Here is a 15,612-nt window from a genome sequence, read left to right as displayed (position 1 = left end):
AGGCACACGTGAAGCAGATGCTTAAACACGATAAATTAGCTGACGGGACACATTTATATCTAACAAGACATGTGGCAACTCTGCACTGTGCATTCAATATGCCGCGCACTCCTCCATCACATCCAGATGACAACGTCCCGGTCCCACTGACTATTCTTATGTCCCATCTCCCAGAAATGTTTCAAAATGTCCTGCCTCTCTGGTTCCCCGGCCATTACGTTGCACTTGTATCATCTGCATGTCGTGCAATCCTTTGCTTTTACTGCCCAGGCTACCACAGACTTCTTCTTGCTGTTTATGTAGCTCAGACCAGCATTTCTTAATGTCAAGGCTCTCATCCACATTCATTCATTTTCTCCCCCCACTCTCTCTCTCTCCCATGATTTCAGAATAACGTTTTGTTGCGGTGGTCTATGGTGGAACAAACTTCCCACCAATCAGGACAGCTGAAACCCTCCCAATTGTCCAACGTCGACTAAAACACACACTTCTTCAATGAATATCCGAAATGGGAAGAAAGCACTCTGCTACTAAGGAATCTACCTTGCCTATATTATTACCTATGCTAATATGCAAGCGTTGACTCTCAATTTGGAACCGACTCCCTTCCCTAGAAGATGATGCCATGGTGACAAATCTCCAGTTTCCAAATCTCCATTCTTCAGTCCTCTAAATCCTGCCATCTTTTGTTGATCCTCCAATCAGAACTGTTGCTCCCCAAAAGAAAGTTGTAATTGGAGGATGAAGAAAAGAGAGCGGGTTTGAGATAGTTAAATTGTGTGGGTTGTTCCTCAGCAGTGAAGAATATAATCAGATGGCCAAACCTTTACCAAAAATGCCACACCAGGGGTTGTCCCTGCATTTCAAACTATTGGGTTTTTATTCTGACCAAACATTTATATTATAACATAAATGTTTTCTCCATGTATGGCTTGTGAATAGGTTCCAGTCAGTGCTGCATATGGGTTCCCAGCAGCACAAAACGCAACCTTACCACCTTAAGACTAAAAGCCACAGACAACACTGAATCTTTACTAATCTAACTAACAGCCAGGATTGTGAAATATTCAGATGGCGCCATACATCTCAAAAGGTACATAACAGACATAAAACATTGTATTAAGGCCATCGTTCAAGTTGAAACCCATTCATGGCATTCCTGTCTTCATCCACGGAACAAACATGCGTTGCATCCTTTAGAACAAGGACAAAGCATTCTGTAAAGAATACACTTTTTCCCCCCCTAATCATTTGTCTTCTATAGACAAAAAGATGTTATTGCAATATAAAAGCTATTATTCAAATTGTGCAGTGATGTACAAGAAGCGGATTGAATGGTTATGGTCAAGGTTCACTAGCCTCTATGTTTTCAACAAGACTTGTCCAATATCCAACACAAAACCTGGCAATAATGTTCATCGTTACAAAAACAAAGTGGATCATTCAAGTCTTGATCCACCGATGTATTCAATAGTTCTGCGGGCCGGTCGGCATGTATGCAGCCATTGGCTTTAATCCCAGTCTGTGTTCACTGGGCCGTTTCCAGGGCAGAGATGCAATCTTAGGTCAGTGGTCCTTGACCTCAACGCTGCTGCTCAGTAATCCTGGGCTTTGCCTCTGCTGAGACCAGGCTGCAGGTTGGAGCGCAGTTTGTACATGCAGTTGAGAGAGTCAAGAAGGAAGGCACGGGTGGTGTTGATCTCCATCAGAGTCAGGTTGTCCAGCTACAGAGAATAAAAGGATTCAGGAAAGGAAACGGTTACCCTATTGATCATCTACTATCCCCCAATTGCTCCTGATGAGCAGGTTGTCACCTTGCACGGTTGTCTCCACCGTCGCTGTGTGAATATGGGGAACAAAATTGTGAAGTGCTTTGGATAAAAGGACTATATAAATGCACCATTTACGAGACGGCTGGTTGAGGGCGCACTGAAAAGATGACCCATCGACAAAAAACCTCTAGGTGGTGCTCTTGGAAAGCATAAACTAGTTTTATAAGATAAGATATTCCTTTATTGATCCCCTTGGGGGAAATTCAGGCATCATAGCAGCATGGGGGAGGGGATGTACATGTATGTTCATCATTGGTAATAGTAGAAGACATAAATATAGGCAATCAAATTATAGTAAAGATCAAATTAAGCAGTGTAAACAATATAATTAACTCTGAATATAAGTATATGAGCAAGTAAGCAGTGTAAGATTGCAGGGGGAAAAAGGGAAGATTAAAAACATTATAGTATGCAATCAAACACCACTGCACCAGTGTGGTTCTACTGACTACCATGCATGTTATAATAAAACAACAGCGTTAACACATTCCCTGCCACTGGTTATATCCATCAATATAGCCAGTCTGCCACCACTCTAAGCCTATGGAGATGTCCACCTTCTTTGCAGGGCTTAGGCCTGCCACGATAACACATTTTGCTGGGCGATTAATTGCCCCCGAAAATATCGCGATAAGCGCTATTATTGCGACCGGTTAGAGAAATTTTTTTTGAGACATTTATTTCCCAAAACTTTTATTTTGAAGCCCACCGCTCCGTCTTTTCCGGTGTTTTAGACTTTTCCCCGGCGCTGCACCTGGACCCTAGTCAGCAGCCCTCACTCATGCGATGTAAACCAGGGACTCGAATACGCATGTTGTTGTTGTAGGACATTGATGCCAAGAGCTATATGTAGCTACTGCTGGATGGCGTTGGGACAACGCCTCAGTGAACTATTTAGTTTACTGCGACATTTCGTAGTGACTAGTTACCTAGCCAACGGAGGTATTATGCACTGGACTATTGCTGGAGGATTTGTTGATGTCGGGAGCTATCCGTAGCTAGCCGGCTGGATAACGTTACACAATGCCTCGTGTATTAAACTAAGTGAATAGTTGACTGGGTCATTTTGTAACGGTAGCTAACGTTATCTCACGAAGGTCCCACACTGACTAGACTAACGTCACGGTGAGGCAATAGCCTCTGTTTACATGCAGGCATTAGCAGCAGCAGCAGTGCTAACTAACGTTACATGGTTACAGAAACAGAAACAGGTGGGGAGGGGGTAGTAGTAGCAGCAGCAGCAGTGCGCGGTGCGCGCTTCATGTCTGCTGAGACAGCGAGTGAGAACTCCGCTAAAGAATTGGATCATGATTTTCGGTTTTCACATGACTATTTGATAGCCCGTCACACGGCGCATTTAACGCTACTTGATTAAAAGGAGCAACACTATTGAGAAATGTAGTTAAGCTATGTGGCGTTGCCCCACGGAGCTCCTGATGGAAACAAGACAACGTCTTTCTCAGGTCTGCATCCCCTTAACAATTGTATGTATTGAGCCGTACTGTATTGTACCCATTCTGCAATCTGTTAAATAAAGTTTTCATTCATTCATTCATCTGTGCTGTGCTCTGTAGTAAAGCCAGCGGCCCGCCTCCCAACACGGACAGTGACTGACAAGGGGCACTGGTTCCGCCTCATTAAAACAAACGCGCAAATAGCAATTAATCGCGCCCGTCAAAATCATTGCATTAATTTTAATTATCGCGGCAATTAATCGATTTATTGCTTATCGCGGCAGGCCTAGCAGGGCTATAACTTTTTAAATTGTATTGCTAATTGACATTACTATGGCCCATTCAACATCGATTATCGGTCGTTCAGGATGTAGGAACGTTATACTTTTTCATTCATAGATTCATACAAAAATACCTTCTAGAATATAAGTATGTTTTTATCGTTTTCTGCAGTAATTCATAGAACGTGAGTTATAGGCATAAACGCATATATAGATTATCAATTGCCGTTTATTCCTGATACACGCTATATTAAAAAATGCAACTGTATATGATCCTATACGTTATGCGTCATCATGCGCGGATGAAAGGGGGGGGGGGGGTCGTTTATAATTCCGTGATCGTCAGTAAATGCTTTATGTAGTATGGGTGATATATTGATCAGATTGGTTTGCAGTGAAATGAATAAACAATTGGGCTGAAAATAGCGTCAGCGTCCTCTTACCGTGCGTCAATGAAACTGGTGGTGAAAGATCCCAGGTATAGGACGTTGATCGCCTAGGTCCATTTCTGGTTTATATGTCGCAATAAACGCCGAAATCATATCGATTATTAAGTTTATAAAGCGATCGATATGTACTATAGTGTCTGTCGGGAGCCTTGCGACAATATCTGACGGCCGGATGAATTTAATCGACGCACAGCAGTAGGGATGGGTACCTTTCACATTTGAACCGATACCGGTACCTGTGAATCGATACCGGTACCCAACGGTACCTTTTTTCGGTACTTTAGTCTCAAGAAATTTAATTCAGTCGTAAAAAAATAAATCCAAACTTCAAATAACTACAATTTCGACAGTTTTCGGCTTGTCATTGCTCCGACTGCTTTGTTGTTGAATCAAGTCAAATCCTAGGTAAGCATATATTGTGCGTGTGAACGTTGACATGAAAAGAAAAAAGTTTAAAAAAAAAAGAAAAAAAGTTTAAAAAAAATTTAATAAATTTTTTTTTTTTTTTTTTTCGGTTTCTCACTTGATTCGATACTCGGTAGTACCGACGTGTTTCGGTTCGGTACCTCAAAAGTACCGAATTCGGTACCCATCCCTACACAGCAGCCATATCCTGTTTACCAGTGTAACTCGCCCGACCATCCACCAGGCAGCGGTATTGAGCCGTCGTTGTATTGAGCCGTAGGGTCCAGCTGCAGCGCCGGAGGTGTATATATGAATTATGAATGCCATGGCAAAATTAATTTATATTGATCTCAATATCGCTGTACAGCATGGTCTGGCGGTCAAAGCATGGCGGGCAATAACGTTTTAAAGCGTTTCCGGTGGTGGCTGTGTTAAAGGGGAACTCCAACATTTTGGGAAATTAGCTTATTTAACATCTTCCCTGGAGTTAGACAAGAAGATACATACCTTTTTTGTCTCTGTGCGTGCATTTTAGCTTTGGGAATAGACGCCCCGTTAGCATAGCTTAGCTTCATCACTGGAAGTGGGGGAGGGTTAGAGCCTTACAGTGTATTGCAAGGTCTGACATTGACCAAACTTGATATGCATGACCTTGGTGGGCTCTAGGTCAACTCCTGAAAAGGGGGTCAATGTCAGACTTTGCAATCAAAAGTTAGGGGGCTAATAACCCTTGCCATAATTTCAGTGCGCCCCTAACTTTTGATTGCAAGGTCTGACATTGACCCCCTGTTCCGGTCGACATGCAAAAAACAGATACTTTTTTCATACATATCAGTTTTATACCGTGGTGAATATGAGTATAGTTTTAGAGTGATCCTGTCGAATCCCAATAAACTCCAGCAAACGGCGCTTCAATGCATTTCCTTAGAAATCGTGCCATTTGTCGCTTGATTTATGAATCGTTGGTTGGAAAGATTGGTAACATAGAGTCCTTACCTCACATCTGATGTCCTGCAAAAAGATGAATCCAATTCCTGATCGCCATTCCAAATATTGATCGCGTTTATTGATCCAACGTTTCTCAACCAAAACACATGAATCCACGCTGCTCCAGTGTCCCCCAATCCGTGTGTTATAACGTTACTCTTGCCCGAGAAGGAAAACCTGGACCGGACTTCTTAGATCGATGCACAGCCCCAGCCAGAGGGATTCCAATGATGTGCAATACCGGCCGCAAGGCGTTATACGGCGGTATTGGCCTTTTGTGAGCTCAGACCCATTCCCATCAGACTGGATGGATGAAAATGAATGGATATAGCGAATAAAATAAATAGCGATTAAAACCCGACTTTTCTCGCGATTGGCGCTCAAGCGATGGCGAGTTAACCCGACTTTTTTCGTGGTTGGCGCTGAAACAGTTAATCACATTATGACGTGCCATTGGAGTTCTCGGTGTAGCAAATAGATTATTGTAGTCATGTACTGAAGAACCTGATTATTGCAACCCAAAACTGCAGTTTATGGACATTTTGGTAGTGCAGGCTGGCTAGCTTGCAATGGGCATACCCTTTGTTTACCAACATTGTGATTTGGTCTATTATGTAGCTCTGGGCCCCGTTCCATGTACCGGGATAACCGAGTTAGCCGGATAACTTTAGCTGGATAACTGGGTTAGCCTGACTTTCCGATTTCATGTACCTGGATTTCCCAAATCACCATGACAACATATCCAAAAGTTTGAGCCTGGTCGAAAGCAGAGTTCAAGTTCAAGTTAGCCTGAACTATCGCCACGCCCCCGCAAAGAAGTGACAGCCCGTTTCCTGAAACTATTCCCACAGTCTACGATCTGCATTATACCATTCTGAATTACGTTTTTGTGCTCCATTCTTCCAGAGGGGGCTTTTGAAATGTAAAATAGACCCAAAATGCTGATATTAAATTCACTTTGTCCTAAATAATGCACGTTATATATACCGTGGCGACGGTGGCGCTCGCTCGTGCGATGTACACATGATGTGGTTATTTTAATTGTAACTGGGATTAAGATGTCTGATGAGATGCGCTGTTTGACGGATTTGAGAAATTGAATGAGCCGTTGACGTCACATTAATGAATGAGGATAAAGAGATAAACTTCATTCAAAACAACGGATATTCTAAACACGGGTCTCTCGTTCATTAATGTATAAACAATGAATTTATCCCATCTGGCCCAGTGGCCCAGCGGTAGTGCTCATGCCTGCCAATTCAGCGACCGGGGTTCAAATCCCCGTGTTTCCAATATGATTTTTTTGAATATAATATTAATGATTATACGCCAAAGTAGCCTGGTTTTAAGTTAAAATATTATAAATCTACATGCATTGAGGATGTCATTCTTTATATAGCTCTCAACGTGCACCAAATTGAATTATTCCTATATTGCAAAAAGAAGGAAAAGACTAGGGCCTTGAACCCCGGTCGTCCGTGTGAAAGTCAAAAGAAGAACCCGTTACACCACAGAGAAGATAAGTAAAAGATTGACTATACATCAATCAATGGGTAAGAGAGCCGTATCGTAATTCTGTATAACAGTTAACTAATAATTTTCGCTAGCAAGATCTCATTTGATTATTCAATCCAGCAGGCAAGTTTAAAGAAATATAATCTGATTGATTGAGGTAATGAGGGACTTAGAATTAGCCTATAGATAACGCATTTAACTTGTCGGCGAGGCGATTGAGCCTATTGCAATCTGTCAATAAAGTCTTAAATCAATTAATCAATCAATGCCGTTGAGAATCAGGGTCTCTGCCATCGATACGTGCTGGCTTCCCACCTAAAACGGGAGCGCGCATCTAGCCTGACTTGAGCCTGACTCTCAAGTCTGGCTTGAGTTAACGAGACTGAATCCTCCTTTGTGAAACAGGAAAATCCCGGCTTTGAACATCGGGTTAACTGAAGCTGGATAATGGACATGTTGATCGACTTAGTTGAACCACGTACATGAAACAGGGCCCTGGTTACCATGGCATGAGCCTCCTGCTGGCTGTATATTCTATAGCTCTGGTTACCTTGGCGTGAGCCTCCTGCTGGCTGATGAAGCTGTCCGCAGACAGGCGAAGCTTGGCGATCCGCGTGTCCCAGATGTCTTTCACCAGCGTTCGGATCTCGTCTGCTTTAGGGATGTTGTCAGAGGCGCTGTAGAAACACATAAAAGTTAACCATTTCACTACCACACTACAGAAGGTTAACCTTTCACTACATGTGGTTGTGAAAGGGTCAAGCCTTTGCCGTGCTGCAGTGAAAGGGTTAACCAGGGATGCAGTCGTAATATCAGAACTGCCTGGACGCCACGCGCATACATGTTCCCTCGCTTGCGCACAGAACAGATGATTATTATGCATAAATAGTAGGAAACATGTTTTACCGTAGTTTTAGTTTAGCTTTTGTAAATATTGCCTTGAAATAGAGAAGCTGAAAAAGGTAGCAGGATGTAGCCTTCAATATATAAAGAAATTATATTGTCAACGGATATGGTTGAAAAACAAACAATGTTTTAAATGTAATTGTAGTTACAATTTCTTTAATTGAATTAACTTAAACTAGAAAAGTAAATACAAACTAAATTAACAATGTAACTTACAGTTTATAGAAGGACAGTTTCCTTCTGAAGCACAACTTAATGCCTCATCCTTCCAGTCAGGACCATTTGTCACATAGTGAGAGGTTCCACAGATCAAGCAAACCCCCACAGGGCTTGTATTTTGGTTTGGCTCTTCTCGTTCTTTGTTATGTTATTGGTATCCTATTATTATGCAAAGTCTAGGTGATAAGTGCCGGTACTTGGTGCACAGCGTGACGAGTCCAGTGAAAATTGTGAACGCATTTTTGTGTGCGCGCGCGTGCACATCCGTGCGCGTACTTCTGCTCAGAAATAACTGCTAGGACGGCGTGGTACAGAGTGGGACCACCACTGCATCACTGGGGTTAACCTTCTGTAGTGTGGTAGTGAAAGGGTTAAAAGGTGGACAGAGTATTGTACACCTTCAGTGTTTAATTACAGGAAGATGAACGGACGGCATGGTGGCACAGTGGTTAGCACTGCTGCCTCACAGCAAGAAGGTCCTGGGTTGGTATGGAGTTTGCATGTTCTCCCCGTGTTTACGTGGGTTTCCTCTGGGTACTCGAGTTTCCTCCCACACCATAAAGACATGCATGGTAGGCAGGGACTACAGATGTAAACTAGCTAATTAGCTCAAATATGGCACATTTACATTGATGTGGAAACTGAAGATGTTCATTAATGTGCACTGTCCCTAGGTAAAAAAAATAATATATATAAAACACATTTAAATGAACCTGCTGTAATGCAAACCTCTGGTGCAGTTACTCACTGGTTTAGTAGCAGTTTGGTCAACTCCATGTAGTACGGACTGGGAACAGGGGTGAAAGCATCCTCTTTCCGCTCTAGATCTCGGATCTCCTCAAGTTTATCTGAGGTGTGTTGGAGGGCAGCGTTAGTATCAGGCATTGGCAAACCTTGGAAATTAATGTAAGCATTGTCAGGGGGTTTAAGAACCTGTATGAAATATATTCTTACACCTTACCTGTGTCCATCCACTCAGGGGGAACAATTCGACACTTCTGCCTCTGCTTCAAATTGAGAGCGAGCCACACTGGGACATCAACAGGTAATCCAGGGTTGAAAGGACCACGGTCGCCCTGATGAGAGAAAGATAATCATATTATATGTAGTGCATATGAAAAGAAAATAATCATCATGTATCATTACACTAGTCTAAAATCACCGCTGGTAACGTTAGCATAACTGGTACAAAGTATAGCACATGTGTCATATATCAATGACATAATTTATATAGTAGCATGTCATAATAGATGTAGCAGTACTGACACTGTCTATCTGTATGTCATGTATGTCATATATGTCCTGATGAATTGAAAATGGGGGACCCTGATGTAAACAAGACGAAAGTCTTTCTCTGGTCTGCATCCCCTTAACAATTGTGTGTATTGAGCTGTACTGTATTGTAATTGTACCCATTCTGCAATCTGTTAATAAAGTTTCAATCAATCAATTCAATAAAACCAAACCAAGTGAACGTACTCAATCACTTACCCCGATCAAATAGATTTTATCAAGACTGAAATTGGGTATAATCTTCACCAACTCCTTCTCGGCAAGGAACTCCACTTCCGAAGGATCCATTGTGGCTGATCTACCAATGGTTTCCTCCACATGAAGATCACAAACTACAGTAGGACTAGGTTGATTGTACTCAGGACACACAGAACCTAGTGCAGATATTCCCGCGCTGCAAACTGGCTGTGGGCGGAAACCAGGAAACGGCGGAGAGTGGAAATGACGTAAAACGACAGCTCTCCTCACTAAATAACAATTACACTAAATGTCCACTGGGTGGCAATATTTACATCTGTCAAGTCAAGAGTTTTAATTGTCACGGCATACAGGTATACAATGAAATGCGGCTGGTCTTGCCCGCGACGATGTGCAATACAGTGGTACAACATATAATAAGTTTAAGTTTAAGTTTATTTGGATCCCCATTAGCCACAGCAGTGCTGGGGCTATTCTTCCTGGGGTCCATAACACATAAAATACAGTTACAGACGTATACACTCACAACATTTACATGTCATACAGACAATTAAAACAACAATAAAAACCCTTATACACTCATAACATTTACATGACATACAGACCATTAAAACAACAATAAAAACCCTTATACACTCAACATTTACATGTCATACAGACAATTAAAACAACAGTAAAAACCCTAATCAAATTCATAATACAATATAAAAATACAAAATTATACAATATTTTAATAATATATCCCTATCAGACACATGCCTTTTCATCCATATATACCTATCTCTTTATCAGACACATACATTTTAATTTACGTACACACTATCTATTAGGGAATGTCAATTTCTTTGGTTGAAAATGTTGTTTTACCACGATTTTGAAACGGCATTTACTATTCTCCTGCTTAACATGTCTGGGAAGAGAGTTCCATTCCTGCATACCACGGAACATGACAGTTCGCTTCATTGCATTCGACCTCACTTTTGGAAGTGTAAAACCTCGTGCAGAAGCATGTCTGGTGGAATGGTTGTGTCTGTCAAGACTTATTGATAAATTGTTATATAAAATTGAGGGGATCTTTGTAACAAAAATATTCCTAGTGAATACAAGGAGTGAGCAGAGTAATTTATGTTTGACAAGTAACCAAGTTAAACAACTGTGCATCGCTGCAACATTAGTTCTGTACTCACAGCGAAGCGCTATACGTGCTGCTTTGTTTTGTACCATTTGTAATTTTTTCAGTTTACTCGTCGTTACATTCGACCATACTGCAGGACAATAGTCAAGATTTGACAAAACCAGAGCTTGAATGACCTGTTTGATAGAATTTAGTGGTAACAAATGAGCACATCTTTTAACAACAGAAATCCCTCTTCCCATTTTCACTACTATATTGTTTATATGGTGTGACCATGACAATTTACTGTCTAATGTTACCCCTAGGAGTTTAGTCTCCTGGACTTGATTAATTACCACATCACTTATCAAAAGTTTCAAGACTGGGTTCGTTCTTAGAGTATGGTTTGAACCGAAAATGATGCTACTTGTCTTTGATATGTTTAGAACTAGTTTGTTATTCTTTATCCATTCCATCACTGATTGCAACTCTGCCTTTAGGACCGTATTTAATTCATTGGCTGTTGAGGCTGATGTGTAAATCGTTGAATCATCCGCATACATAGAAATATAGGACTTATTTAGGACAAGAGGCATGTCATTTGTAAATATGGTGTAGAGCAAAGGCCCAAGGCAACTTCCTTGGGGTACTCCACACCTTACCGTTTTAACTTCTGAGTAACTCCCATTAAAAAAAACTATTTGTTTCCGGTTTGCTAAATAAGTTTGCATCCAAGATAGTGCAGATCAGGAGAAACCGTAACATTCAAGTTTTTTAAGTAATTAAGAGTGCATTGTTATTGAATATGGGAGTGTGATTATGCCATTCTTGAGGGTTAGGATATTTCTTTTGTGTTTCCCGCCATGTTCTGATTGCATGGGTAATTATTGGGCCAAATTCTCGCTCACAATGCTTGATTGAAAGTTTAGTGTGTGCTATGTCTTTTAGTCTCTGTGGGGCTACTATGTTTTCTTCTAAATCTCTCCAAGATACCAAAGCCTGGGGGTCAAACCATATCTTCAGTGGTCTTAATGTGAAGGCCTTAAAATATTGTAAAAAATCTGGAACTGCCATGCCACCGTCTGCTTTATTTCTCTGTGCGGTGGATCTTTTTATGCGAGGTGGTTTGTTATTCCAAATAAATTTGTATGTGGAGGTTTGTAATCTTTTCCAGTAGCCCTCTGGAGGAGGTAACGGAAGCATTGAGCTGAAGAAATTGATTCTTGGTAATACATCCATCTTAACTATTGATACCCTTGCCTGTACTGAGTTTTTAAGTTTTGCCCACCTGTCCAGGTCGTCTTTGATTTTGTTCTGTATTTTTGTGTAATTGTGCTTCACCGTTTGTCTTATGGTGGGAAATATTTCCACTCCCAAGCATCTAAAATGTTTGACCATGGGTATCGCACCTGGGAGGGTTGTGTCTTTTTTTGCACTGATGTTAAGAGGAAGAAAAGCCGACTTAGGCCAATTTATTTTAAATCCCGATAAATCACCAAAGTTCTCTATCAACTTGAGTATATGCGGCAATGTGTTGTTGGGGTTTTGCATGAACAATATTACGTCGTCCGCATATAAACTAATTTTATGTTGTGTGCCCTTGATTACTATTGGTTCTATGTGTTGGGATTGTCTTATAAATTGTGCTAAAGGTTCTAATGATAGATCGAATAGTCCGGGACTAAGAGGGCAACCCTGTCTGGCTGAGCGTGATACCGGAAAGATATCGGAGATGAATGTGCCTGTTGTAATCCTGGCCGATGGGTCCTTGTATAGTACTTTAATCATATCAATGAATCCTTTTCCTAACCCCATCCTTTCTAATACTGCCCATAGAAACGACCATTCCAACCTGTCAAATGCTTTCATAGCATCCAGGGATAGCATCGCCTTAGGTGTGGTGTCCTCTTTGTCTGCGTCTAGTACGTGCAGTATTCGCCTTATGTTATCATTGATCAGGCGACCTTTTATGAAGCCTGTTTGGTCCGGGTGAACTAAAGACGTCATATGCTTTTGCAATCTGATGGCTAATATCTTAGAGTACAGTTTGACATCGGTTCCGAGGAGGCTTAAAGGTCGGTAACTACCGCACTCAGTGGGGTCTTTGTCTTTTTTGTGAAGAACTGAAATGAGTGCGGTATTTTGGTGTTTATGGAAGCTTCCCTCTTTGACTGAGTATAAGATCATATTTAGTAATAGGGGTCCAAATATGTCCCAGCAAGAAATGTACATTTCTGATGGGATACCGTCAATTCCGGGAGCCTTGCCGTTTTTCATTCCGGATATGGCCTTCTTGAGTTCTTCTAATGTGATCGGTGCTTCTAACTGTTTAGCGTCGTCCTCCGAAAGTTTAGGGAGAGTAATTTGATTAAGATATGTGTCTAATTTGTCTTGATCAAAGGTCGTCTCTGAATTATACAAATCGGAGTAGAATTCTTTGAATGTATCGTTTATTATTTCGGGTTCTGTTACTAGAGCTTGTTGTTTCCTAATGGCAGTTATATCTGCAAATTTTGCATTAACTCTTAGTCGCATGGCTAATAGGTGACTAGGTTTAGATCCTTGGAAGTACTGCTGTTGTCTTGTGCTGCGTATTTGCAGTTCCGATTTTTTTCTGTATATTGCTTTGATCTCTGTCTTTAGAATGTTAACTTGGTTTTCTAGTCTAGTAGAGTTGTTGTATTTTAAAGAATTAAAAAGAGTTGAGTAAAGCGTTTCCATTTCAGACAGTTTTGTGTTTTGATTTTTGCGCAATATGGAGGAAAATCTATCCGTGAAATCCTTGATCATACTCTTTACCGCCCTATAAGATTCCCTATATGGGAAGAGCAAGGCATACACTCATTAGGGGATATTTTTAATAACAAGGGCCTCTGTAGTTATGTCGAAATATGCACAAAGTTTAACCTCACCGAGTCCACATGGCTTTTTTACATACAGTTACGACTTTGTCTGAGGTCTCACGGTGTTCCATTACTCATACCAATTGAACACCACAGATACCACAAATTTTTCTATGAAAGAGAAACATTGGGAGGTTTTGTATCAGGTTTTTATTATCAATTACTAACGTCCTCGTATGAAACCCTTCAACTAGACACTGTCTGGAGGAGGGATATACCAGACCTGGAACATGACTTTGATTGGCAAGGAGCCTGGGCAAATGTCCGACTTACATCAAGGAACCCGGATCATCAACAAATCAATCTGAACTATATTCACAGGACATACTTGACTCCTATAAGGCTGTGCAAAATGGGGCTTAAACAAGACTCCAAATGCTCCCAATGTACAAATGGGGACGAAGGAACATTTATGCACATGTATTGGGACTGCCCACCAGTTAAGGCTTTCTGGAAAGATGTGTCCCAACAATTATCAATACTCGTATCTTGGAATATACCTGTACACCCCTCGGTATTACTATTGAATGATGTTTTTGAGTTTGCAGTGAATCCACAACTAAAGAGATTGGTTTTATCGGGTATCACAGTAGCTAAAAAACTGATCGCATCACGTTGGTTTCAACCGGAAAAAATTTGCCGAAAAGTGTGGTTTCTTACATATCTCGATGTGATATATCAAGAAATATCTACAGCAAGAATTCTGGGTCTCAATGAATCCAAAATGTCAATGTGGTTAGAAGTGGTGGAGAGAATAAAAGCTAGCTTATAATGGTAGTGTCTGGTTAGGAGTGAGGGATAATGGAGGTACTATCCAAGAGGGGGTCCGGGAGGCGTGTACCTGTTCCGCAACAGTAAGTGACTTCCGGGGTAGGCCTGATTGGCCCCGACAGGCACGTGACGCGGCAAACTCAGGACGCGCAACGAGGCTGCTGAGAGCTGTCGCGCGGAAATAGGCTGTCTATTGCCATTCTCTAACACAAACTCTAACCTTAACCAGCTCCTTAACAGCGCCTAAACTTAACCGTTCTAACCTTAACCAACTCCGAAACAATGCCTAACCTTAACCTTAACCTTAACCATGCCTAACCTTAACCATAGAAAGAATATTGCCATTCTCTAAGACAAACTCTAACCTTAACCAGCTCCTTAACAGCGCCTAAACTTAACCGTTCTAACCTTAACCAACTCCGAAACAATGCCTAACCTTAACCTTAACCATAACCATGCCTAACCTTAACCGGCGAAAGAATACACGTTAAAAAAAAAATCACGTAAAAAAAAAAAGATTTGATGGGATTCGAACTCACCAACAACGGACCGCAGGATCACAGGACCGCTTCTCTGCCAGGTGAGCTATAGCGCCGAATGAGAGTCATGGCGTATTTGGACGGTTACGTAATTCCGTAAGCTCTGCCACTCGGCTCCGCGGAGCGTGCCGCGCGGCAGAGAAAGTTGCGCGTCACGTGCCTGTCGGGGCCAATCAGGCCTACCCCGGAAGTCACTTACTGTTGCGGAACAGCTACACGCGTCCGGGAGGGGGGGGTTCGAGCTGGAGCATATGTGTGTAGGGTTTTAGAAAATAGGTATTAGGGGTATATTATATACTAACATTTATATAATTGTAATTTCGCTGGATATACACTGTATACGGTTAAAATGTTATTATAGACTAATTTTGTTTTATCTTGTTTCTGTACTTGCATATATTTTAACCACCTTTACTGAAAGTTTCATTATGCATTGTGTGTTGAGTACTGACTTTTAATAATTTTTGTCTTGCAATAATAAAAAAAATATAAAAAAAAAAAAAACGTTTTTTAAGTAAGAATTTGTGATCTATGATGTCGAATGCTGCAGTAAAATCAAGCAAGACAGCTCCAACCATTTTCTTTTTATCTATCTCTTTCAGCCAATCATCCGTCATTTGGGTTAAAGCAGTCGCTGTTGAATGTCCTTCACGATATGCATGTTGAAAATCAGTGGTCAATGTGTTAAAAGAAAAGTAGCTTTTAATCTGTTCACTTACTATTCTTTCCATCAGTTTACTCAAAAC

At 41.2% G+C, this 15,612-nt stretch overlaps 1 protein-coding gene across 1 annotated transcript; it reads right to left on the bottom strand.

Moving 5' to 3' along the window:
• Window positions 1-861: 861 nt before the first annotated feature.
• gins2 (GINS complex subunit 2) lies at window positions 862-9,727 on the bottom strand. The gene is made up of 5 exons (XM_084337542.1): window positions 9,540-9,727; window positions 9,010-9,124; window positions 8,797-8,896; window positions 7,474-7,600; window positions 862-1,724 (listed from the first exon to the last, which is right to left on the bottom strand). Exons 1-5 carry the CDS (start codon window positions 9,627-9,629, stop codon window positions 1,596-1,598), a joined length of 561 nt encoding a protein of 186 aa, XP_084193668.1. The 5' UTR covers window positions 9,630-9,727; the 3' UTR covers window positions 862-1,595.
• Window positions 9,728-15,612: the final 5,885 nt, after the last annotated feature.

Source organism: Notolepis coatsorum (assembly GCF_963971535.1).
Source record: "Notolepis coatsorum genome assembly, chromosome: 20".
Lineage (NCBI taxonomy): Eukaryota > Metazoa > Chordata > Actinopteri > Aulopiformes > Paralepididae > Notolepis > Notolepis coatsorum.
Note: the sequence above shows the minus strand (reverse complement) of the source record. Positions and strands in the feature narration are given on the sequence as shown.

What these genes read in the sequence shown, in the direction of transcription:
- gins2 (XM_084337542.1), bottom strand. Translation starts at nt 9,629, where the DNA reads ATGGATCCTTCGGAAGTGGAGTTCCTTGCCGAGAAGGAGTTGGTGAAG. An exon ending in ATAAAATCTATTTGATCGGG is followed by an intron (nt 9,125 to 9,539) that starts GTAAGTGATTGA and finishes TTCTCTCATCAG; the next exon opens with GGCGACCGTGGTCCTTTCAA. An exon ending in CCCTGAGTGGATGGACACAG is followed by an intron (nt 8,897 to 9,009) that starts GTAAGGTGTAAG and finishes AACACACCTCAG; the next exon opens with ATAAACTTGAGGAGATCCGA.